Source organism: Saimiri boliviensis, chromosome 1 (assembly GCF_048565385.1).
Source record: "Saimiri boliviensis isolate mSaiBol1 chromosome 1, mSaiBol1.pri, whole genome shotgun sequence".
NCBI classification, from domain to species: Eukaryota; Metazoa; Chordata; class Mammalia; order Primates; family Cebidae; genus Saimiri; species Saimiri boliviensis.
In genome coordinates this window covers 236,736,511-236,763,354 of record NC_133449.1, presented here as the reverse complement: position 1 = coordinate 236,763,354, position 26,844 = coordinate 236,736,511, and the positions used below count along the sequence as shown (strand labels likewise).

Here is a 26,844-nt window from a genome sequence, read left to right as displayed (position 1 = left end):
GAATCGCCAAACTATCTTCCATAATGGTTGAACTAATTTACATTCCTACCAACAGTGTAAAAGTGTTCCTATTTCTCCACATCCTCTCCAGCATCTGTTGTCTCCAGATTTTTTAATGATTGCCATTCTAACTGGCATGAGATATTATCTTAATGTGGTTTTGATTTGCATTTCCCTAATGACCAATGATGATGAACATTTTTTTCATATGTTTGTTTGGCCACAAATATGTCTTCTTTTGAAAAGTGTCTGCTCATATCCTTTGCTCACTTTTGAATGTTTTTTTTTTTTTTTTGGTGTTGTTGTTTTCTTGTAAATCTGTTTTAGTTCTTTGTAGATTCTGGATATTAGGGCTTTGTCAGATGAGTAGATTGCAAAAATTTTTTCCCATTCTGTTGGTTGCCAACTCACTCTAATGATTGCTTCTTTTGCTGTGCAGAAGCTCTTAAGTTTAATTAGGTCACATTTGTCTATTTTGGCTTTTGTTGCCATTGCTTTTGGTGTTTTAGTCATGAAGTCCTTGCCTGTGCCTATGTCCTGAATGGTGTTGCCTAGGTTTTCCTCCAGGATTTTTATGGTGTTAGTTCTTATGTTTAAATCTTTAATCCATCTGGAGTTAATTTTTGTATGGGGTGTAAGGAAGGGGTCCAGTTTCTGCTTCCTGCAGATGGCTAGCCAGTTTTCCCAACACCATTTATTAAACAGAGAATTCTTTCCCCACTGCTTGTTTTTGTCAGGTTTGTCAAAGATCAGATGTTTGTAGATGTGTGGCATTGCCTCTGAAGCCTCTGTTCTGTGTCATTGGTCTATATCTCTGTTTTGGTACCAGTACCATGCTGTTTTGATTACTGTAGCTTTGTAGTGTAGTTTGAAGTCAGGTAGCATGATGCCTCCAGCTTTGTTCTTTTTTGCTTAGGATTGTCTTGGCTATGCAGGCTCTCTTTTGGTTCCATATGAAGTTTAAGGTAGTTTTTTCCAGTTCTGTGAAGAAAGTCATGGTAGCCTGATGGGGATAGCATTGAATCTATAAGTTACTTTGGGCGGTATGGCCATTTTTACCATATTAATTCTTCCTAATCATGAGAATGGAATATTTTTCCACGTGTTTGTGTCCTTTCTCATTTCTTTGATCAGTGGTTTGTAGTTCTCCTTGAAGAGGTCCTTTACATCCTTTGTTAGTTGTATTCACAGATATTTTATTCTCTTTGTAGCAATTGTAAATAGGAGTTTGCTCATGATTTGGCTCTCTTGTCTGTTGTTGGTGTATAGGAATGCTTGTGATTTCTGCACCTTGATTTTGTATCCTGAGACTTTGCTGAAGTTGCTTAACAGCTTAAGGAGGTTTGGGGCTGAGACGATGGGGTCTTCTAAATATATTATCATGTTGTCTGCAGATAGGGACTATTTGACTTCTTTTCCCAATTGAATACCCTTTATTTCTTTTTCTTGCCTAATTGCTCTGGCTACAACTTCCAATACTATATTGAATAGGAGTAGTGAGACTAGGCATCCTTGTCTAGTGTCAGTTTTTAAAGGGAATGCTTCTAGTTTTTGCCCATTCAGTATGCTATTGGCTGTGGGTTTGTCATAAATAGCTTTTTTTATTTTGAGATATGTTCCATTGATACCTAGTTTATTGAGAGTTTTAGTATAAAGAGCTGCTGAATTTTGTGGAAGACCTTCTCTGCATCTATTGAGATAATCATGTGGTTTTTGTCTTTGGTTCTGTTTATATGGTGGATTATGTTTACAGATTTGCATATGTTGAACCAGCCTTGCATCCCTGGGATGAAGCCTACTTGATCGTGGTGGATAAGCTTTTTGGTGTGCTGTTGGATTTGGTTTGCCAGTATTTTATTGAAGATTTTTGCATCAATGTTCATTATGGATATTGGCCTGTAGTTTTCTTTTTTAAGTTGTGTCTCTGCCAGGTTTTGGTATCAGGATGATGTTGGTCTCATAGAAAGAGTTAGGGAGGATTCCCTCTTTTTGTATTGTTTGGAATAGTTTCAGAAGGAGTGGTACCAGCTCCTCTTTGTACATCTGATAGAATTCAGTTGTGAACCCATCTGGACCTGGGCTTTTTTTGATGGTAGGCTATTAATTGCTGCTTTGACTTCAGACCTTGTTATTGGTCTATTCAGGGTTTCAACTTCTTCCTGGCTTAGTCTTGGGAGTGTGCAAGTGTCCAGGAATTTATCCATTTCTTCCAGGTTTACTGGTTTATGTGCATAGAGCTGTTTGTAGTAATCTCTGATGGTAGTTTCTATGTCCAAGGAATCGGTGGTGATCTCCCCTTTATCATTTTTTATTGGCGATGCAAGTTTTATAGCAGTCAACCAAGGACACAGTTAGCTATTAGGTCACCTTACAATGCAGAATAAAGGGAAAATAGAATCCAGAGTGGGAAAAGAAAATGAAATGGTAAAACAGAAGAAAATGCCTTAACTGGAATAAAGACTTGATATAGTTTGGATGTTCATCCCCTTAAATTCTTATGTTGAAATTGATTGCCAGTGTTGGAGGTAGGGCTTAACGGGAGGTGTTTGGGTCATGGCAGAGGTGGGGATCCCTCACGAATAGTGCCCACCCACTGTGGGCAGATGGTGGGTGTGAATTCTTCCTCTGTTAGTTCCTGAAAGATCTGGTTATTGAACAGACTCTACACCTCCTTTGTCTCTTGCTATGGAATCTCTGCACATGCTGGCTCCCCTTCCCCTTCCACCATGAGTGGAAGCTTGTGAAGCAGCCTGTGACCTTCACTAGAAGCATGCTGGCACCGTGCTTCCTGAACAGCCTGCAGAACCATGAGCCAAATAAACCTCTTTTCTTTATAAATTACCTAGCCTCAGATATTCCTTTATAGCAACACAAAATAGACTCAGACAAAGCTTCTATTCAAAACCCAAGTAGGTTCCTTGTTGTTTGAAGAATAAGAGGTACAGAGCAACAGCACGGCTATAGAAATAAACCCCATATAAATCACTGAGCATCTATTTACAAGAAACAGGTACAATTTATCTTTTATTTTCTATTTTTATATTCATGAGACAAGAAGGGCGATTATGAAAGTAAATATGGAACCCAGCATTAACAGCCGAGTAGATAAAGGAATTCAAGTGCTTTAATTAAAAAATTATGACCACAGTGAGACACACTTCACACCCATTGCGATGGCTATTATTAAAACATGGAAAATAACAAGTCTTGATGTGGGTGTGGGGATAATGGAACTCTCAGGCACTGCTGGTAGGAATTTAAAATGGTGTAATTTCTGTGGAAAACAATTTGGCAGTACCACGAAAGTTAAACATAGAATATTACCACATGATGGCTGGGCACAGTGGCTCATGCCTGTAATCCCAGCACTTTGGGAGGCTGAGGTGGGCGGATCGCCTGAGGTTGGGAGTTTGAGACCAGCCTGACCAACATGGAGAAACCCCTTCTCTATTAAAAATACAAAAATTAACTGGGCATGGTTGTACATCCCTGTAATCCCAGCTACTCGGCAGGCTGAGGCAAGAGAACCACTTGAATCCAGGAGGCAGAGGTTGTGGAGAGCTGAGATGGCACCATTGAAACTCTGTTTAAAAAAACAAAAAACAAAAAACAAACAAACAAACAAAAAACAAAGAATATTACCACACGTAGGTATATGCTATGGCTTGAATGTGTCCCTCAAAGTTCATGGGTTGGAGACTTAATCCCACTGCAATATTGTTCAGAGGTGGAATCTTTAAGAGGTGGTCATGTCCTGAAGACTCTGCCCTCATAGATGGGTTAATGCCATTATCTTGGGAGTGGGTTCCTGATGAAAGGATGAGTTTGATTCCTTTGTCTCTCTCACCCATGTGAAGCCTTCTGTCATTCTGAAGCAGCAACAAAGCCCTCACCAGAGGCTAGTCCCTCAATCTTGGACTTTCCAGTCTCCAGATCCATGAGTCAAACAAACTTCTATTGTTTAGAAATTACTCAGTCTGTGGTATTCTTTTATAGCAGCATAAAATGAATCAAGACAATATATACTCAAAATCAAAATGGAAACAACTGAAAACTAAGACTGAAACAAGTGTTTGGACCCCAGTGTGTTCATAGGGGCATTATTCACAACAGCCAAAAGGTGGAAAGAGCCCAAGCGTTCACTGATGGATAAATGGATAAACAAAACGTAGTATAAATATATATAATGAAATATTTTCAGCCTTAAAAATGAAGGAAATTCTAACGTGCTACAATGCAAAATATGCATGTGACATGTGCTACAACACAGAATATGCATGAACTTTGAAAACATTATGCTAATAAAATAAGCCTAACATAAAGGACAGGTATTATATAATTGCACTTATATGGGTAACTGAGTAGTCAAATTCAGAGTCAGAAAGTAGAACAGAGTATACCAGGGGCTGGGGAATAGAGAGCATGGGAATTATTGTTTAATGGGTGCAGAGTTTCAGTTTTGGATTATGAAAATTTTCTGGTAATAGATAGTGGGGACGATTGTACAACACTGTGAATATACCTACTGCCACTGAATTATATGCTTAAAATGGTAAATTTTATGTTATGTATGTATTTCTACGATGATAAAGATGGTAATGTAAAACCTATGAATACGTTAATTGTATTCCCAGTGTTGTATGGCCATCACCGCCATCGTCTGCTACTTCCGTCAGTATAGGTCTTCCACAGCTCAGTGCACGGCCAGGGGAAATGGAACCTGTTGGTGTTCACTGGCTGCTCAGTTGGCCTAGAATAGCTTTCCTGCACCAGGACACTGGGGAAGATGGGAATGCCAGTTGGCTGCTGAACCAACCAGGACAGCTCCACCACGACACGGAGTTATGGGGAATGAAGGGCTGCACTCCTCACCAGCTGCTCCACTCAGCACCTCCCCACTGAGCAGTGGCTGGGGATGGGGGAAACTGTTTCCTGGACACCCACCCAGGAGAGATCTTCTGTCTGCACAGGTTGGGGAGGTGGGAGCTGCCAGCGGCCAAGCCCACTGGACAAGCCACCTGGAGCTTGCGGGGGAAAGGGTGCAGACCCTAGCTTGACTGCCATGGCCTCTCACTGCTCCTACTGAGTTTCTGTAGATTTGTTGAATAAATATTCCTTAAATTGTTGTAAACCCTTTGGCCAATCACTAGAGATTTTTGACCGATTGTCTTTTACCTGTTTAATAGGTGTCTCCCTGGGGGAGAAGTTTCACTGGCATCGTTCCTTTATCATTCTGAAAACTCCTTTCTTTCTCATAGAGTTTTAATGAACCACAGTGGAAAATGCATCTTTTAAGACAGCAGCATTTTGTAGAGGTGCTCTTGAAGGCTTCTCCTGATAAGTTCATCTATCAATCTCCGTCTGATGGAATTCTAAGGAGAAGAAGAGATAGTGGCTATATCTGATCGCAGGTATGTTTAAAACCTTGCTGAAGATGGTATAGTAGTAGCCAAGCCCTTTGCTCAGAGAGCTAACAGTCTGAATAAGGCAAAGCATTTGAGTAGATAAACCTGAGATCAAAAGTAAAGTATCCCTGCAGGAAGGTAAGAAGATTAATAGCATGGAGACATATGGAGCTTTCGGAAATACAAGCCATTTGAAATCCACAAAATCACCTGTGTCTTCGGAGAGGAGAATAGAGGGACTTCCAAGGGAATTAGACCCTGTCAACAGTGTTTGCTTCAAAGAGATGCATCAGTATGCCTGATGAATGTTGATTGAATGTACCTGGGGAGGCTGACATTGTAATTATCCGTTTCTGAGGCTCTGCATAACTTTGCTTTGATTTTTGCTTTTTCTTCCTATAAAGACTTTGCCATTACTGGGAATTTCCTGTTTCTTTTATTTTAAATTAGTTTTTAAGGAGTGAGAAGAGGCAATCGACTCAATGCTGTATGTATACAGTCTTGTAACACCACTGCTGAAGATTTTAAATATTATTCTGACTCGAATAACTTGCCATTCCAAGTGAAGCTGTTTTCTTTGCTAGACTTGCCACAGTTTGGAAGGGAAGCTGTTCTTCAACAATGATAAATGACACAGCAATTGTTTCTGCAAGTCCAGAATGATGAATAGATCTTACCTCATCCATTCCCTCATTTGACACAAGATTGAGACCAGTTTCATTACTGCTACTTTATAGAAGAAGAAAAAAAACCATTTGCCAGCATGCTTAATGTGATGAATTGCTAAACTAAGAGCACTGTCCTTGTAATCCTTTTTGACGTCTCTTAATGTGTCTATCCATTTTCCTTCCAAAGACCAGTTGTTTATTAAGATCCACTCTGTGAAAAGAGTCACACGATGTATTTCAAAGTCAGTTGAAAATGATTTTTCAGGTACAATGCCAGAAATTTTAATAGCCCTCCACTTCCCCTTCATATTGCCGGTGTAATCTCTGGCATGTCCTGCCAAGGATCCTCACTCTCTCACTTTCCTTGCCCAAGTGCATTCTGAGTAGCAAGGACTTCTGCTTGGACTCATTGTTTGGATCAGGCTCAGAGAGACAGCCTTTGTGTTTTTTCTCATGGGCTAATAAAGATGAGGGGTGGAGTCGGGGAAGCACGTCTTAGAGATGAAGGGCAAATGGAGATCTTTGATTTAAAGAATGTAACTCCATCACTCTCTCTTACATAAAAATTCTATTCATCCCACACTTCCTACTGCAAATCACATTGGTACACCATGACAATGCAGTAGATACACAAGGACTTTTCCCACATCACACTACAAACACAGCCACCCTCTCTGGGGAGCGTAAGAGAAACTTTTGGGTTTCCACTTCCCCTCCATTTGTTTGAAGGATCAAGAGAACACTGTTCCATTTTCAACAAAAATTAAAAAGGAAAATCATGAAAAGAGCCAACCTCCTTTTTTTTTGTTTTCTCCCTTAATATATTGTTGCATCCAGGGAAGAGGAAACAGTGAGCGCCACTGATACTGGGTCCCTGGGGACCCCATAAGGGTCACTCCCCAGCTATCAAATGAGCATGTCTTCCTCCAGTTGCAGAGTGAGTTTGTAACGGGAATGGAAGTTACTCTTGGCTCAGCTCTGATGTGCAAAAAAAAAAAAAAAAAAAAAAAAGAGGAAAAGAAAAAGTAAAAGAAATGCCACAGTGCTTTAGGGAACCAGGCTGTGTTCACACCTGGGTTTTCACGGGACAGAGATTTTCAGCTTTAAGCCTTTGGAGATTTGGAGAAAGGAGTTTTGAAAAATCATTAGCCATGTTCCTGCCAGCCTCAGCAGGCCAGCTAAGAACAGTGTGTTCCTTCAGGGCAGGGACAAATTCCTTCCACATGTTTTTTTTTTTTTTTTTTTTTTTTTTTTGTTTGTTTCTTCTTAAGGTGCTCTTATTGATGCCATCGGCCAATTGACTTTGGGACTTAAAATGTGACAATATCTCATTTATTCTACACTGTTGCTAAATAAGACGATCACTAGATAAAATTTTCCAGATAACTATCATCCTTTGAGAATTGAATTTTTTAAAAAATGGACATGTATTTGGACTCCATTTGGTGAATAAAAACAAAAGAGATGGCTAACTCTTCGATTGTGCAAGCTCATTTTCATGGGTACATTATTTTATTGGCTGGATCAAAGATGTCCTCAGAGTCTACAGAGATGAAAAGGTCTCTGCAGCCTCACATCATGGTCTTGAAATTCGAGCCTTTCCATTCGTTTTCTGATCTTCTAACTCAGTGTTCGTTTGGTATTGTTATTCTGCCATTTCCTCCCAGAATCTGTGTCTGAGAGGCCTTCTTCACTGATTGTAACGTACAGCAAAACTGAGAGAAACCAGGATTTAGTTTTACATACATTACTGAGTAAATATGCCCTCCTGCCAACCAAGTAAAGAGCATGGTTTTTATGACAGCTATAAAAATCTAATTGAAGCTGAGCGCGGTGGCTCAAACCTGTAATCTCAGCACTTTGGGAGGCCGAGGCGAGTGGATCAGAAGGTCAAGAGATCAAGATCGTCCTGGTGAACATGGTGAAACCCTGTCTCTACTAAAAATACAAAAAATTAGCTGGGCATGGTGGCGCGTGCCTGTAATCCCAGCTACTCAGGAGGCTGAGGCAGGAGAATTGCCTGAACCCAGGAGGCAGAGGTTGCGGTGAGCCGAGATCGCGCCATTGCACTCCAGCCTGGGTAACAAGAGCCAAACTCCGTCTCAAAAAAAAAAAAAAAAATCTAATTGATCCCTTCAGTCATTATGTGAGGATATGGACTTTATATCAAGTGGCATTCTTATTTTGAACTTACAAAAATATGCATCTTATTATCCTTTACCTTTGTATCAGATTTCGAGCCATTCATTTCTGAATTATTTGTTACCTCCTTAATCCAGGCCAGTATTATCTCTCAGAGATTATGGAAACTGCCTCTTGATAGTCTTCCAGCATCATCCTGGCTTTCTTCCAACCGTATACACTACAGTTAGAATGAGCTTTCAAAAAGTGAATCTCATTATTTCGCCTCCTTACTCTATGGCTTTCCATGTTAGCTTCACCTTGCATCACTCACCCTCTCCTGCTCAGCTCTACCACACCGTCTTAAGGAGTGAAAAGGGGTAACTGACTTGATCCTGTATGTACACACTCTTGCAAAACCACTGATGAGGATTTCAAATATTGTCCTGACTGGGATAACCTGCCACTCCAAGTGAAACTGTTTTCTTAGCTAGACTCACTGCAGGTTGGAAAGGAAGCTGTCCTTCAGCAATGATAAATGACATAGCAATTGTCTGTGCAAGTCCAAGATGATGAATAGATTTTACCTTATCTATCCCCTCATTTGACACAAGGTTGAGACCAGTTTCCTAGAAAAAGAAACAAAATTATTTGCCAGAATGTTTACTATGATGAATTGTTAAACTGGCCATATTTTACATATATATCACAGAATTTTTGCAACTGCTGTCTGCTCTGTGTGGAATGCTCTTTCCTCTTTCCCTGGTCGGTTTCTTCTATCTTTAAGTTCTCAAATTTCACTTCCTCAGAAAGGGAATTCTTCACCATTTTCATTAAAGTAGGCATTCACTATTATTCTCTGTCTAGGGTAGAGTATGTTAATAGACATGAGAGTGAACATGAAGTATGGAAATCTTTATATCACATGTTCATACACATCATCAGATAGCATCTACCATCGAATAAACATTGAATCACCTGGCAGACAAAAATGACCTCACCAGTTGACTTCAGCCACCCCAGCACTGGAGCAAAGATCACACAAACAAAGTAGCCATGGTGGCAGAGATTACACACGGGCCCAACAGCAAGAACTGCATTTACAGAGGCTAATCCAGCCACTACCACCACTGAATAGCCAACATGCCAACCATGAGGACTGGGGATGGGCTTCCAATATGACACCATTGCTCAAGAAGACCAATCAGTCACTTGGTAAGATGTTGGCTCTAATGAGCGTCTTTCATCCTGAGGGTCCAGTGGTTCCTTAAAACAGGCATAGACACACAGTCCGGGTATACGTTTGCTTTCCTGCTCATGGGAACTTAGCCAGCACTACTATGCAAGGGATGGAGTTATGGAATGCTTAGAAATCTGTTGGCACAGAATTCTATATAGCATTGCATCAAGCCATGGCCTTCAGCTTATAGTAACTGAGGTTTAGAAATGAGCCCTGACCGCAGGATCTACTGATCGTATCAAATATGCACCACCCAGAAGTGGCTAGCTTCCTAAAGCGCTTCTTGGAGGAAATACTCTGGAAGGATGGATTACCACCCTCTGGTATATGCATTGAATCAAATACTTTTTTATATGGTGCTATGTCCTAATAGAAAGACTGCATAGGTCCAGGGACCGGGAGTGGGAGTGGCCCCACTTGCCACCACTCCCAATAACACTCTGGGGTGACGGGGCCGGGGAGGGGAGTTGTACTTCTTATCATATAACTCTGGGATTTGCAGGGTTAGAAACTCCCATCCTCAAAGATGGTACACTTTCACCTTGGAACATAGCAAGAGTATCATTAAGTTATAAACTACAGCTGCCACCTGGACACTTTTGTTCCTTGCCTCCAGGGCCCAGCAGACAAGGAGAGGAGTTACCACCTTGGCAGAGGTAATTGACCTGATCATCAGGAGGAAGTAGGGCTGTTACAGAGTGGGTCATGAAGTAAAGTGTGGAACCCAGGACCTACTTAGGCTCATTTTGCTACTTCCTGGCCCACTTGTGATGTTAAATGAACAGGCATAGCAACCTCATTCTGCAAAGGGCATATGTCAAATAGCATCTGAGCTGCTATAACAAAACACTATAGACTGGGTGGTTAAAACAACAAACATCTAGCTCTCACAGTTCTGGAGGCTGGGACGTGCAGATCAAGGTGCAGGCAGATTCAGTGTCTGGCGAGGGCTCCGCTCCTGGTTTGCAGACAGCTACCTTGCTACATCTTCACATGGGAGAGAGAGAAGGCCTAGTCTCCTCCTCTTCTTCTAAGGGCACTGATCACATCATGAGGGCCCCACACATAACTCAATCCAAACCTAATTGCCTCCTAAAGACCCTACCTCCAAACACTATCACACTGGGGATTATGGTTTCAAGATATGAATTTTGGAGGGACACAAACATTCAGTCCATAGCAGCATGGTGACAGGGGCTCCGATCTCTTGCAGATAAGGACCTAGAGGAAATCACTAGGAAAGTCACCGAGACTACCAGTGTGTAGAGGAATGGACATTTGGGTATTTGATGGTGAGGGGAATCTAGACTGAGTAATGCAGGAAGAGAAAAAACAGTATCAGTTTTGGTCCCTCGACTCGCTGCAGCTGTGGGGGCTGAAATTTGTGCTCACCTTCTCTTCTAAGTTTTCGTTCAGGAGGAGAAGCCCACTGGAATCTGCAGGAGATGCTTCATGAATATGCATGCATAAGCGGACTGGGGCGAGGCAGAGATGAGTCATCCAGTCTCTCCAAGGAAGCACTTGTACCTGAGCTGTGGAGCTATGAGAGTGTGGTTGGCAGACAGCCTCCAGCTGCCAGCTTCTTCAAGGCCTGCCCCAGCTGCAGAGAGTCACGCCGTTCCAGGGAAGCCCACATCTGGTGCTGAGCCAGGCAGGGGTGTAGAGAAATGGACATTTTTGTTCACACTGGCACAACTCTGATGGGCAACATCTGACCCAGAGCTGCCCACCACACTTGCTGAGGCTTTGTTAGGGCTGCACTGCAAGTTGCTTTCTCCCTCTGCTCAATCTTTCTTTCTTCTTCCTTCTTTTTACTGGTTTTCATCCTTAATAAGTAGCTTCCATTCAAATGTGTCTCAGCACTGCTTCCAGAGAATCCAGCATGCTATAGGCAGAGAAACTTGCTAACTAGGTAATTTGGGGTGAGTTATTTCACTCTCCTGAAGTTCCATTTCCTCATTGATAAAATGGGGAGAATGTGTGCGAGTATGTAAACCACCTGGCACAGTGCTTGGCATATCACAGTGTTCAATATGTGCTGCCGTTTTGCTGTTTTAAAGGGAAGTTCCCCAAGAATGTACAGTCCCCCATGCTGACACAACTTTGTGACGTTTCCGTTGAGGATGAAAAGCTGATTGCTCAGTTTTCTGGCCACACTGTTGACAATCACAGTGCCTAATTAGTTTTTGTTTGTTTGTTTGTTTGTTGGGTTTTTTTTTTGTTTTGTTTTTTTTGTTTTTTTGTTTTTGAGATGGAGTCTTGTTTGGTTGCCAGGCTGGAGTGCAGTGGTGCGATCTCGGCTCACTGCAACCTCCGCCTCCCAGGTTCAAGTGATTCTCTTGCCTCGGCCTCCTGTGTAGCTGGGTCTACAGGCACACGGCACCATGTCCAGCTAATTTTTTGCGTTTTCAGTAGAGATGGGGTTTCATCATGTTGGCCAGGATGGTCTCAATCTCTGACCTCGTGATCTGCCCACCTAGGCCTCCCACAGTGCTGGGAATACAGGCGTGAGCCACCGCGCCCGGCCTCACAGTGCCTAATTCTTAACACAGCATCACTGTGAATCCAGCACATTCCAAGTGTCTTGCATGTTTTAAGTCATTTCAACAACCCAGGGGAAAAGGTAGAGTTCCTAGTCCCATCCTACAGATAAGGAAATGAGGCACAAAGTAGTTCATGAACGAACGGGTTGTGGTTCTCAAAGATTGGAAGCGGAAGAGCTGGGCTCTGAACACAGGCCACCTGGGAGCAGATTGGAGCTTTTGCTTATGGCATCGACTGTCTCTTTGTTGAACTTTATTTTACAAAGAATGTGAGTCAGAATGAGACAATCCTGCCTTCACCTCTCACTTGCCTGTAACACCCTTCCAGAATAATTTTTTTTTTTTCTGACTAGGAAAGAGCAACAGGATGAGGAAGATGTCACCTTCCTGCAGATAGATTGGGATTCATTCATCTCTTTCTGAAGCCCTGAGGGAGGGAGAGTCCAACACACTTGTATCCCTGGGGCTGAGGAGCCAGGCACTGGGAGCTACCCTGGCAGAGTGCATAATGGCAGGAGTGAGATATTGACAATGGCAGCTTCCCTGCAAAATTTCAGGTATCTGCAAATAATTAACTCAGCTTTTTCAACATGTCTTTATTCGCTTAAATTAACAAAATATAGGTTACATGCTCTTTTCAGGTAAACTGCTTTTTCAGTGAAACACGAAGCAATATTCACAACTTGGGCTGCTATATGCTTAAGAGTTTTAGTTTTTAAATAGCAAGCCAGAGTTCTGTACAAAATCAACATTTGGTGTAATGTTGTCCAAATATGTGAACGATTTCAAATGTTAGCTCTGTTATATTTTGTTCCAGCAAAGCAGACAAAGATCGTAATTCAAAACACAATGTTAATATTTTATTAAATGCCTTCAGGGCTTAATAAATACAGTATGCACATTGAGCTTTCTCATGCAACTAAACTACTCATATACAAATATACCAGTTACTTTTGTGGGTTTATGAAAGGTCAGCCTTAGTCTCATGGCCAGTGGGGAGTCAAATTTTTAAAAATGAAAGAGGAATTGAAAGGCACCATGAGGAGTGATCATAGGAATGAATAAAAAGAATAAAAGAGAAATATGCCACTTGACTGGTCCATTAATTGGTTCAAAGTGACAGTGGTCAAAAGGCTGGAAAGTATTTGGTAGTAACCTATTTTCAGAGTCTCACAATGTGATATTCTGGTTTTGGAGTGCTGGTAATCTTGGAAGGCTTGCCTTCTCCTTCAAGGCTTGCCTTCTGGTTCATCAGCTCATTAGGCAAGGTTGGCCAACCCTTACCTCAACTCTGCGCTCATGCATAGGGTGTCCATGTAATTTCTCACCCAAAATGGAATATTTCTGAGAATTAAAGTGACACTTGAATAATTATCCTGGGACAACAGGTCTAAACTAGGATCATCCCAGGCAATCCGGGACGTTGGTCACTCAACAGCATACAAAACCAAGGTTTTAGCCTTCGTGCTTAGAAGGTTAATGCTGTATTAACCATCAGGTTAGATCTGATCAAGTGTCTTATGCCCAGAGTCAACAACTAAAAACAAGCCCTGGAATACACTCCGTAACAAATTGTTTTTACTTCTCCTAGACCTTTTATCTCCCTCCAAATAAAATTTTACTTAGAATGTTAATGTATAAATCAGATGGAACTTGAGCTGCTTGCAGTGAGGTGGGTGTGGGAGTAGAGTTTCTCCTCCGCTAACCACTCTTCGGAGGCCTACAGATCACCTCTGGCTCCTCTAAACACAATCTGAAAACCACCATTCTAGACCATACTCTGTCCATCTCAACATTAACGAATCCCTCAAACATTCCCACATGGTTTGTTCTGGGTGGAAAGGACTAGAGCCTGTTACTCTAGAACTGCCTAGTTCCCATTCCAGCCGGGGATCCGTAGACCCAAAGGGCAGTCTGCAGCACCTGTGGTCAAACACAGCACATGCGTAGGTCCTCGACACATGGCCACAGTGTGGACAAATGTGCAACTGGACCCTAAGAGTTGGAGGCCTCCCAGGCCACTTTGCCAACTTCCCGGGCAATTTTATCTGAGGCACTGAGGAGCTATATTAATAGTGAGTGGAAGGGACTTGCCCTTTTTGACCCAGAGTTGTGCTTGTAACCACAGAAACCCACAGCCTTCTCTTCACCCTCTCCTTTGCAGGTGCCCTTACTGCAGGACATCGTAGCCTTTGCACTTCATGGTGGTGGGGAGGAGAAGCTTTAGGCAAGGTGGCAGGGGAAACGGGTCAGAGATGGACAAAACACACGGGTGAGTGATGATGACCAGGTGGGGCTGACAGGGCAGCACCTTGACCTACAGAAAAGGCCAGCCCCCAGCAGCTGGAGATGGACATGGGATAGGATGAAGTACGATAATAACCAGTACCAGGCTCTACAAATAAGAGTCAAAACTACCAACCAAGAGGTTTTCCCATAAACAGACACAGTACCAGAGGGTTATTGTTTATGGGCAGTCACACGTACACGACACCCGGTCAGTGTTGCTTTTCTCAGTGCCAGTGCCTACGTAAGGCAACCTGCTGGGCCCAACCCACCCAGTAGAGCCATTTCCACTCACTGGCATCATGGTTCAAGCATCTGGGAAGAAATAAGGAGTCACCATAGGCCAGTCATGCATTTTTCAACGTAGTAAGTGACCATGAACATTAGAGGCATCATCTTCTAGTATAATGTAAAAAGTATGTATCTATGTGTAGAGTGTGTGTGTCCCTTTACAAGGCTCTTACAGACAGGGAGGAAGGCCTAAGTCTGCAGTATGATTGTGAAGTCTCCCATTCTCAACCTTAATGAGTGTGAGGCTACGAACAGAAATGCTTATGAAGTCCCTGGGAGACGTCCTGGAAGTCACAGAAATGGTGAGTTCTATTTTAATCCCCTCAATCTTCTCAATATTGGCTGCACATAAGAATTGCCTGGAGCAATTTGGAAAAATCCAGTTCTGGGGTTCCACTCCAGACCAATTAAATCAGAATCATAAGAGGGGAGGCCTTGGTTTGGTGTTTTTTTTTTTTTTTTAAAGGCCTCCCAGATGATTCTAATGTTCAGCCAGCACTGAGAACACAGTCCAGAGTCTTCTTTACTAATGATCAGCTCACAACTATTCTAGTACCCCAAATAAGTCAGAGCTTAGAGTCCTAGGATAATTCTCTGGGGTCGCCCCTCCACCCCTAGCTCTGAGGAGAAAGCCCCCTGCTCACTGGCTAGCTGGTGACAACTCTTCTGCATTTGTCCTTTTTCTTTTCTTTTTTTTTTTTTTTGTTGAGGCAGAGTCTCATTCTGTCACTTAGGTTATAGTGAGGTGGTGCGATCTCAGCTCACTGCAACGTCTGCCTCCTGGGTTCAAGCAATTCTCCTTTCTCAGCCTCCTGAGTAGCTGGGACTACAGGTACCTGCCACCATGCCCAGCTACTTTTTGTATTTTCAGTAGAGATGGAGCTTCACCATGTTGGCCAGGTTGGTCTCAAACGCCTGACATCAAGTGATCCGCCTGCCTCGAACTACCAAAGTGCTGGGGTTACAGGCATGAATCACCACGCCTGACCCCTGCATCTGTCTTCCGGGGCATGAGACCTCAGAGCCAGACAGCAATGGTCTCCAGGAGGGAGCTCTGCTCAAGAAGTGGGGGCTTATCGGAGGAGACAGGACTCTGAACATCATCAGATCATCTTGAAAAAAATGCTCCAAATGCCCAGTCTGACGAAGACAGCAGACACAGAACAAGAGAATCTTAAGTATTCTAAGCAGGAATCTAAGTATCGCCCATTTCCCTTAGTCAAAAATTATTCTTCTGAAATTTTACCTTATATCTGCAGCAACTGCTTGAGAGCATTCTCTTCAATAGCTCATCCTCCCATGCCATTTCTGACATTCTTGGTTATAGAATAAAGGCTACATTTATATATACAACTACTAATATTTTCATCTATCTGGAAAATATTATAACCTTCACGAATTCACCTAAACAGTTATTCATAAGGTGACACCTCAAGCACCATATTTTTGCAATTAGAAATTTACCATGTATTGCATATTAATCAAATGAAAACAGAATTCTAAAAAGCACCTCGGCATCAACTTATAATTAGGTATCTAAAAGAACATGCACAGTTTATTATACTGGCGATACATAAAATACCACTGAAGAAGACCCTGTACATGTGTGAAAGGCATCACAGCCCGGTGAATGACCTGAGAAGCCTTTACATTACCTACATCCCTGCTCATTTAGTCTAAGCCATTTGCAGAGATTGGTCCTATTCACCAGTCCCCAGAAAATGACAGTTCATGCAGAAGGCTATAGTTGAACTGCCTCGTTCTCATTTTCCAAATGTAATTTTAAAACTGTCCACTTAGACACCTAAAAGCATTGCTTGTTTTTCCATTTTCCTCTCCAGTAATTCTTTCAAACTCTCATCTCTGTGCTTGAAGTATAAGTAATCGGAAAAAGAGGGGCCCCGCCGGGTGCTCGGAAAAGCCCCGAGGCTGAGACACTCCTCTCTGCCGGCACAATCTCTCTCCTGGCCGCCCTCTGGCCCGAGGTCGCCCTTGCTCCTCTCCTCCCATTCCTCCTTGGAGACTTCCTCCTTCTCTTTGCAGGCTTCCTCCAGCACCTCGGGGGCGTGCTCGGGCTTGGTGGACAGATCCTCGGGCGCGCAGAGCGCCTGGCTCTGCGGGGCCAGGCTGGGGCTGCAGGGCGCCACCTCGTAGCAGTTGTCCTCCTCTTCCTCCTCGTGGCAGGGGCTGCCCCGGGCACTCTCCCCGTCTGATTGGAACACGGGCCCCTGGACACGGCGCTTCTGAGAGAGGTCAAAGGGCTCCTCTTGCTCCAGACTCCTCAGGACGCCGGCTGTCTGTGCCAGGGCGATTCTCCCCCTTCCCAGACCTAGGAGAGCAGAGCGAGAATTCATGCACCTGAGGAAATACTGCCCAAACGGGGCCTCGAGGAAGGGGAGCAGCCTGGGGCCGTTTAATATATTCTGATCGCATATTTTAAAAATAGATCATTCCCAGTAAGGATGTGGTGACAGGAGGCTTGTCACAGACAGCGTTAAATTGGTTTAATCCCTTTAAGGTGAATTTGGCAACATGCACCAAAAGCTCTAAAAATAAGCTTTGACTTAGCAATTATGCTACTGTGAATTTAAACTGACAAAATAGGCAGGCAGGCGCACAAAACACATGTGTGTGGATGCTTATCACCATACTTTTCATCACAGTCAAACTGTGAAAAATGTTCATGTTTAACAATAGGGGTTTGGTTAAATAAAGAATGATATATCCATATAGTGAACCACGTATAGGTGATGTAGAGATCTACTAATGATCATAAAAAGATATTGGCTATGTATGTTAAGTAAAAACAAAATATATACATTATGTATGTGTGGGTATATTTATTTATTTATAGTACAGACCTAATTATATCTAGCTAGCTATCTCTATTTAAAAAAATGTCTGGAAGGGGGTATGTCAAAATCTTAAACTCAATGAACATTTTCTTTTAACTTTTAATCTATTACTGTTGTTTTTTTTAATCATGAGCGTATGTTTTATCATAAGAAAAAAGCAAATCGATAATAAAGCTATTTTCACCTTGAACAAAGCAAAGAGATCCCATTTGGGGCAGCAGACACCACCCCATGACTGTGGGCCCTATGCCAACAGCCTACTCATAGACAGGGTAGAGATGGCATGCAGAGGTCCTCTGAGGAGTTCACACAGCCCCTGTGTCTGACAAAGAGTGTCCCTGCTGTTGGGCACAGTGATTCGAGAATGCCTCATATTTTTTTTCAGATGGACTCTCTCTCTGTCGCCCAGGCTGGAGGACAGCGGTGCAAACTGGGCTCACTGCAACCTCCACTGCCAGGGTTCAAGCGATTCTCCTGCCTCAGCTTCCCGAGTAGCTGGAATTACAGGCATGTGCCACCACACCCGGCTGATTTTGAATTTTTTTGTAGAGACAGGGTTTCTCCATGCTGGTCAGGCTGATCTCCAACTCCTGACCTCAGGTGATCCACCCACCTCAGCCTCCCAAAGTGCTGGGATTACCACAACACCGAGAAGTAATCCACCACAGTGATTCTCAGTGATTCTCGGTGAGCCACCGTGCCTGCTGAGAAGACCACGCTTTTGGCTTTAGTTTGCAGGGCTGTAGGGATGGGCTTTTCAGCATGGCAGTTTCATTTGATCCTATCTTTAAGGCCTTGGCCTTTGATGAGCCAGTAGTCAGGCCTCCAGGAACGGGCTGGACACTGAGGAGAAGCAACAGGAAGGGAGGGGACCCAGGATGCAACCATACCAGGCTTCTGCAGCAGGGGGGAGGCGGGGGGGGGGTGTGTACAAAAAAGAGGGGTAGAGGCGATGATGTCCAACTTTGCTCACTTTATGGTGCTGTCAGGTGATGAAGCTTTCTGTATCTTTAATCTTATCAGGGGACAGGAAAGATCTTTTTGTTTGTTTGTTTGTTTTCGTTTTTTTGAGACGGAGTTTCGCTCTTGTTACCCAGGCCGGAGTGCAATGGCACGATCTCGGCTCACCGCAACCTTCGCCTCCTGGGTTCAAGCAATTCTCCTGCCTCAGCCTCCTGAGTAGCTGGGATTACAGGCACGTGCCACCATGCCCAGCTAATTTTTTGTATTTTTAGTAGAGACGGGGTTTCACCATGTTCACCAGGATGGTCTTGATCTCTTGACCTCGTGATTCACCCACCTCGGCCTTCCAAAGTGCTGGGATTACAGGCGTGAGCCACCGCGCCTGGCCGGAAAGATCTTTTTAATGATTTTTGAGCCACTTCAAAAGCTAGAGTGAAAAATAAAAGCTAATACCCTTTGTAGATGAAAACACCAAGATTGTTGAAAGTCTGTTAAAATTTTTCAAAGCAACTCTCTGATAGTTATTTTTCCAGAACCACAGAGCTGTTAGGTGCCTTTTAGAATTTGAGCATCAGTGTGGGGTAAGTCATGGCAACCAGGTCGTGCTGTGCTTTCAGATGGAGTGTGGTCTTACTGACTTGTATGTTACGCATCCTGATGACCGAGCAAACCTCACCTCTTCTGGAAAAATCCAGGCCTAGTTTGGGGATGTGGCTCAGGCAACTAGAAATTTTGTGAATAGTGCAGGAGAAAAACATTTGCAGGAAAAATAAAGTTGTTTTTGTTTTAACTAGGTTGTTTCTCAGGGATTTTGCATAAACTCCAGGCCTTGTGTTGTGACCACAGCTCCCTGTCATCCAGGAATCACTAGAAACTCAGTGGGTACTGTGAAAAACCTGAAAGCTACAATCATTTTGTTTCACGCTGTGTGCGCATATGTGTATCTATTTATGAATACACATGCCCACTCAACCATCTCTTTTGTAAGTGGGTGAGTGAAACAGCACACAAACAAATTACCCCATGTTTCTGCCTAGGGTAATGAGCACTGGCTTGATTCAGAAATTATTAACTGGGAATCCCAGTTCTGTCTTCAGACTTGCTGTTTGACCTTGAGGAATTTATCTAACGCCTCTAGGCCTTGGTCTCCTCTTACATAAAATGAGAATAACAAAGTCTCTCTCATGGCATTGTGGGGACAAGCAATAATGTCCCTAAGGTGTCTCACCCTGTGCTTTGATCATACTAGTGACCGAAAAGCTGTTAATATGATTTTGTAAATTACATGTAAACCTGTCTCCTCTCCCCACGCACAGACATCCTAGAAGGCAGACCGTCTCCTTCCACTTGTATCTGCCTCTGCGTGTAGTGCACTGCTTTGGACACAGATGCATTTATTTCCTGTTTATTGAAGGACTGATCGATTAGGTGATTAAGGAGCAACCCTGCTGAATTCAGTAGATCTAGAACACAAACTCTTCATTGCCAAGGGCCCTGGGACTGAGCAGGTAAAGGCGATAGGAACTTTTCATTAGTTTAGTGAGGACTCAGTAGGGTGTAAACCCCTGCTCTGCATATGGGCCAATCAGCCCTACCTCCCAAGCACAAAATTGTCCTTGGGTTTGTCTGGTCATGAACAAGTTAGAAAGACCTAGCCTGCTACTAACACACTTCTGCCAACAGTAGGGCTTGCTCATCTATTTTCTAAAAAGGAAAGAAAAACTGTGTGCCTATTAACAGCAATGCCATGAAGTGCGTACAATAAAGGCTGCAGAGTCAGAAAGGCTGAGGTTCAAATCTTGACTCTGCTGCTTTTCAGCAGAGCAACTTTGGGCAAATCGATCTCTTGAAGCCTTCGTTCCCCTACTATAAAATAGAAATAACAGAAGTTCTTCCAATCTGGAGTTGCCATGGATATTAGCGGCAAGACATCTCACGTAGTGTCTGGAACAAAGGAACCAATAATGGTACCGAATTGCATCATGATGATGGTCCATTGTCCTCTAATTCACCTGTACTTACTACCTTCAGAAATGAGCATCAGATTTTTTCTAGTAACATCATTAAGGCTACTCCTGCTACTCTGCTCCGGTCTTGACAAGAATAACCCTCAAGGTAATGCCCCATAAAACGAATTCAGCTCCCATTTGTTTTTCAATGGACTGACTCACGGGGCTTCGCAGGAGAGTGATTACCTTGGGAATGAAGGCCCCGCTCCATGACTCCGTGCTTGACTTTCATGTGGCGCGTCAGGTTCCCCTTCAGGGTGAATTTGCTCGGGCAATAGAGGCACTTGAAGGGTTTGCTGTCCGAGTGCAGGTGCATGTGGCCCATCAGGTTGTGCATCCGGTTGAATTCCTTCCCGCATAGCTGTTGAAGATGGGGATGAGAACACAGGTTACTCTGCCTGAGTAAAGCCCCATCCAGGCCCCTGGAGCACAGATACCGCTTTTTTGTGTGGACCTTGGCATTTTAATGTGCTTGCAAGGAAAACGTCCCCAAGGAAATCAGGAAGGAGCCTTAGAGTTGGAGCAAGTAGGGATGGATTCATAAGATTTGTTCCTGGAGTTCAGAGATCTTTAAATTCAAAGTAAAAATATCAAAGCTTGTAAAGCTTCTTTTGAATAAAAGCTTTGGAAAAGGAAAAGAGCTGATCTGAAAAGCAGCGGCTACCAGTGTTCTTCCTTTAATAATAAGAATATGATTATGATGCAATACGGAAGGCATTGTTCTGAGTCTACCATGGATTATCTTCTTTAATTCTCATACCAATCGTATGAGATGGATGCTGTTGCCATCCCCATTTTACGGATGGGCAATCTGAGGACTTACATCACCTGGCCCAGGCACACAACTAGTGGGTGCTGAAGCTGGGGTAATGAACTCAGGCTATCGGATGCCAGAGGCCACATGGTCAACCACCAGACCATACTGTGTGTCTCCCGACACAACTCTTCTGTATCAGGCAGAAGAGAATAAAATAATAGACTGTATTATTACATAAACTGTATCAGACAATGCTTTTTCAATTGCTTTATTTTCTAATTACTAGTATGAATTCAAAGTTAAAAGAAATGAAAAATCCTCCAAGGAAGAAGTGTGTCTTTTCTCTGGGTAGAAATTTGTAGTGAGAGTGCTATCTCAGGTGTACAAAAAATAAACATGTTTTACCCTTTCTTTCTCATCATTCTTCTTATTTCCATCAAAGTGCAAATACGTGAAGGACCACTGGTCTGCCAACTTCTTTTGGAAGAAGAGCAGAACTTTCTTTTCACAGGTCATTTTGTATATGCAGAAACAGCAGGCCAGAAGTAGACTGCTCTGGGGGTGCTTTTATTGTCCCCAAACCTTACTAGAACAGGGAAATTCCAGCCCTTCTTTAGCTTTGGTAGGAGGAATGCAAAGAGTGATTTTGTGTTTGTGATTGGACCAGAATGTTAAGGGAGGAGCATTCTCTTTCCCTCCCCAACCTCAGAGGCCAGTGGATCTGTGGCAGTGATATGTGGTCAGATACAGAGATAGTCAGGGTGAGGCATCCTCTGAGGCTTACACCAGTTTTCCTTTCCCACTGAGATATATTTTTAGGGCCAATGTTGGGGATCCTGGATTAAATTTTTATTAATTAAGGCAGCATTTTCTTTAGTTGGCTGTAAGCGATGAGTGTTGAGCTTGTCTTGAAAGAGTAGGTAGACCTCTCAAATGATGATTCGGGGAGATTAGCCTAGGAGAATGCTGGGTAGTAAGAGGAAGCCAGCCTGGGATTATGCATTTGCCACAGGTAAGCCATGTATGGCTAATGAATGGCTGGCTCTGTATTCTTGAGTAATTCATGTTTGAGTATTCCCCACCTTTGCTCTCTCTTACTAGCATGAATGAATTTGGCCTACTGTGTGGGGTTCCAAGCTCAGCATCCAGACAGAGCACCTGCACACCATATTCATTTGAAAATGGTGACCTCAGAGGAAAAAGGATGACAGAATTTGTCTAACTCCAACTTTCTCAAGAGAAGCAATATGTAGGATAGATGACCGTTGTATTATCAATTGAGATAACTTAAGATGTATCAATCTGTGGCTCAGTTGTGCACATGTGTAAAAGTTCTATTAGAGTTATGTTTATTAGCTTAAGTTGCCCACTTCTCCACCATCATGGCTGAAAGCTATTTTTCTTTAGAGACATAGTCTTTCTCTGTTGCCCAGGCTGGAGTTCAGTGGCACCATTTTAGCTCACTGCAGCCTCCACCTCCTGAGTTCAAGTGATTCTCGTGCCTCAGCCTCCCAAGTATCTGGGATTACAGGAGCCTGGGTAATTTTTGTATTTTTAGTAGAGATGGGGTTTCACCATGTTGGCCAGGCTGGTCACAAACTCCTGACCTCAAGTGATCTGCCTACCTCAGCATCCCGAAGTGCTGGGATTACAGGCACGAGCCACCATGCCAGGCCAAAAAGAAGCTTTGAACCTAGAGATTCTAGATTAGAGATTTCCAGTCATGTGTCATTTTTAGAAAAAGCCTATCTCATTTGGTTTGTGGGATGGTTCCTGGTTATTCGGTGTGAAGCTGCTGTTACAAATGCTGAGTATAACCAGTATTTGCTTCAGATATGTTCTCACTCAGGAGACTGCAACATGCACTAAAACTTTGCCTGCTTTTTTATTTATTCCCTGCCTAGTATTGGGGTGACACATCACAGCTCCTCATTCAGCATCTGCTGAGTGAGGAAAGGCATAGAGAACATCGTCACAGAAGAACTGATCAAAGGAAAAGCCATGAGTGGTTAAGTACAAGGAATGTAGGGGGAGAGAAGCTGAAGGCCAGAAGATCAATTAGGCTACTGCACTAGTCCAGGCATGAACCGGGTCTCATGGTCCTACAGGCCAGAAAGAGGTCATTGAAAAGAAGTGACAAGCAATTTCTACACTTGGCTCCATGATGAGAGAAATTCTTCTTTCAGTGATTATCTGTGGTTGCTGACGCCTTAGAAGCTGAACTGGTCTGAGAGGGTTTTGTAAAGGGGGTGGAATTTTAGCCTAACAGTGAAAAAATGTGTAGAGTGCACTTTGTCGTACACAAAGATAAAGTGTCTTCATTAGTTATTTTCAGACACTTCAGCCAACCTTACAGCAGAAGTAAGGTAACCATTATGGTTGTGATAATGATCAACTTCTTGCTGCTGCCACACCTTCTGGGACGTTGGGGCAGTGTAGACCTTGCAATTCACTTGCCCCAAGGTCCCACCTATTCCCCTTCCCCAGCTCCATGCACAGAGATGTGCGCGGATTATAATGGTGTCTGGGCTCTAAACAGCATCCCAGGTAGTCTCCAGTGAGCTGACTTCCTTTTCTTTGTAGCCAACTCAATATCAAGCTACAGGGCTACACACACAGTACACTTCATGAGTGCCTGCGGGGGAAATAAACAAGTCAGGGAAATATCATTACTTCATGCAAAATTTTAAAAAGCATCCATCACCAGCTCGCATCCTTTTCCCACTAAACCTGTCAGTTTTCAAACTAAACTCCTCAGTGGCAGAAGGATAGAGCCAGTTAATCCAGGACCTGAGATACCTGGGCTCCATTCATGTCTGGGTGGTAGGTACTTAGCTTCGTCCTCTCAGACTTGGACCGGCCACCAAGCCTTTTGGTCCTTATCCAGAACACTTGGCCTCCTCATCTTTCTCAGAAGATGTTCCTCATGTGAAAATACCCAAGTGTATGGAGATATGTTATGTCTGTCTCAAGAAAGAAACCTCTCAGACACTTAGTGAAGAGAAGCTGGAGAAAGAGGATGGGCCAGTGAATCACGGCGCTTTGGGTGGAGGAGTCTGAGATGTGAGCCCCGGGCAGAACTGGCACAGTAGGGGAGGAGAGTTAGAGCAGGGGGAAGAAGGATGGATGGGAGGGAGCACCGAATCTCTAGGTTCTTCCCCAGGGAAGAGCAGCCGTTTAAGTTGAGGCCTTCTTAAATCATGCGATGTGAAGCTAAGAGTGTGCCCAAGCAGGACTTGCTGAATCGTCGCCTGCCAAGGTCTGTGGAGAATAAAATAGGAATGGATGTTGGTTCAGGAAGCCGCTGGAGTAGTGAGGACTCTGATCCCATTGTGCAGTGGGCATCTCCACCAGTGTGCCCCTGCCTGACCTCTCGGAGGCTCTAAGGAGCACCATCAGTGTGTCTCAACATGAAATCTCAGCTTCTCCATCCACCCGCTTTTTAAGATGGAGGTGGACCTCAAAATTTAATGAAAAATGGAAACAAGTATTTTAAAGGGCCCTTTAAAAATGGGTTGCATGAGTTATTAGGCTTTGAGATGTCAGAGTAGGGAGAGGAGGTGAAGACACAGAAGGACAGAGAGCTTGTTCCACTTTTTCTTCTGTATAACATTGATAATAATCATTGTTTCCTATGAAGGTTGTTGTAAGGATCAAGTGAGATAACTCACAAGAAGGGCTTGGCAAATAGTAAGAGCTCAATAAATATTAGCTCGTTTTACTCTCATTCTTGTGTATATAGTAGACTCTTACATTACAGAAATGGAAAGCTCTTTGAAGATGAGGGGAATATTAAAGGAAGAGCCAAATGAGGCATCCACTGAGTAAATACCCGCCAGGCTACTTGAAGTGTAGTAGAAATGCAAATAGTTGCCGGGCGCGGTGGCTCAAGCCTGTAATCCCAGCACTTTGGGAGGCCGAGGTGGGTGGATCACGAGGTCGAGAGATCGAGACCATCCTGGTCAACATGGTGAAACCCCGTCTCTACTAAAAATATAAAAAATTAGCTGGGCATGGTGGCACGTGCCTGTAATCCCAGCTACTTAGGAGGCTGAGGCAGGAGAATTGCCTGAACCCAGGAGGCGGAGGTTGCGGTGAGCCGAGATCGTGCCATTGCACTCCAGCCTGGGTAACAAGAGCGAAACTCCGTCTCAAAAAAAAAAAAAAAAAAAAAAAAAAGAAATGCAAATAGTTGTACCCGCCCCAGGTCTGAGAAATAAGGATGGAAAGAAAGGCTTCATCCAAGGTTCAGGGGTTGGAGACAGCCCAGTGATTTGGCTCCCCCATCCCTAGTCTGCCCTTTGAACAGCTGGCAGATGCCTTTGTGCTCCGGGCCTCCTCATCCTGGCCTCCTGGCACTGTCCTCCTGGTCCAGGGCCTGGAGGCACCTCGGGTCCTTGCCATGAACTCCAGTGGCCATGCTGACAGCCATGGAGAAGCTGGCTCTGGTCAGAGATCCAGGGGGATGGCAGCGGGCAGCCACTGGGCTGGAGCCAGAGCAGCACACTACCTCACCCCAACCAGCCTGCTGTGAGCTTCAGAACTGAGATGCGCCAGGAAGCCTGTGTTTTCCTATTCAAAGAGGAGAGGTCAGAGCTGCAGCCTGCAGCTGAGGAGAATGGCCTCCGTGAAACTGCCCTTCCCGCACATTCTTCTCCCTCTCTCTCTTTTAATAAGAAGGGTGTTCCTTTTCTCAAAGGGAGAAAGAGGGAGGGAGGGAGAGAGAGACTGTAAACTGTCCAAAAGGACCGTGAGAAAACAGGAAGCTTTGAAAAGTACAAGAGAAAGCAAGATGAAATCTATTTGCAGGCGGGCCCCTGGGGACATGTGAGGCATTGTTAAGCAGGCAGTTCATACAGCTATATCCTTCCTTCTGCTGAGGAGGGCTTTACTGCCAAAAGCCTGCTATCTGGTCACTGCCTTAACCCCCTCCATGCCAGCCTGAAAACCCTGACCCCAAGCACCGGGCCCCTCAAAGCCCCCCATCTGGTTTCTTACTTCTTGGAGCGTCAAATAAAGTGAGGGGCAAAATGGAGTCAGTTTGACAACAGTGGTGGAGACCCTCTCCAGGGAGATTTTATCCCTCTTTTGACAGCTCTGCCCTCTGGCCTTCAGCCTTCTGCTGCAGACAAGGTTTCAGATGACCTGGTGATTCATAACTTAGGCAGCTCCCGGCTTCACCCATCTCAAAAGAGAATTTGTCCCGGAAATTCTGGATGGCTGCTTTTCCTGGACAGGTTTCCCAAAGACGGCAGCTGGTTCTTTGCTGTTACGGAGTGTGGTCACTACAAGGATAGGATCCAAATCAACCTCCGTGTGCTTACCCAGAATCTGGGAAGCGTATTTCTGAAAAGTGGCTTAAGTCTACAGGCGCAGGTCTCTGGAAAAACTCCAGCTGGCTCCAAGAAACACGAGTCCAGAAGTCTAGCCAATAGCAAAAGAGCCCAGAAGGGCAGTAACTTTTTTATAAGAAAAAAAAAAAAAAAAAGAAACATGAAATGGAAACCTCTCCTCTCCTCTAATTTTCCATCCCATTGTTAATGCCTAATCCCACAGTGAGAGAACATTTCTGCTTGCTAGGGACAGCTGTTTCCACCTAGCACAAGGCCCGACAAGATCAGTTCATACTGAGACAGGAGGAAGGATTTATGTTAAGAAGGAATTTTAATGGTAAGAATCCCAAGAAATTAGAATCTGTTACTAAAA

At 43.8% G+C, this 26,844-nt stretch overlaps 1 protein-coding gene across 2 annotated transcripts in view; it reads right to left on the bottom strand.

Moving 5' to 3' along the window:
* Positions 1 to 15,232: 15,232 nt before the first annotated feature.
* Positions 15,233 to 26,844, bottom strand: part of ZNF366 (zinc finger protein 366) — a 64,921-nt gene continuing 53,309 nt past the window's right edge. For both annotated transcript variants that reach the window (XM_074384884.1, XM_074384881.1), the window contains exons 4-5: positions 20,568 to 20,742; positions 15,233 to 16,883 (exon numbers count right to left, since the gene is read on the bottom strand). In XM_074384884.1, the coding sequence (XP_074240985.1) occupies positions 16,351 to 16,883; positions 20,568 to 20,742 (708 nt within the window). In that variant the 3' untranslated portion in view covers positions 15,233 to 16,350. The remainder of the gene's footprint in view (positions 16,884 to 20,567; positions 20,743 to 26,844) is intronic.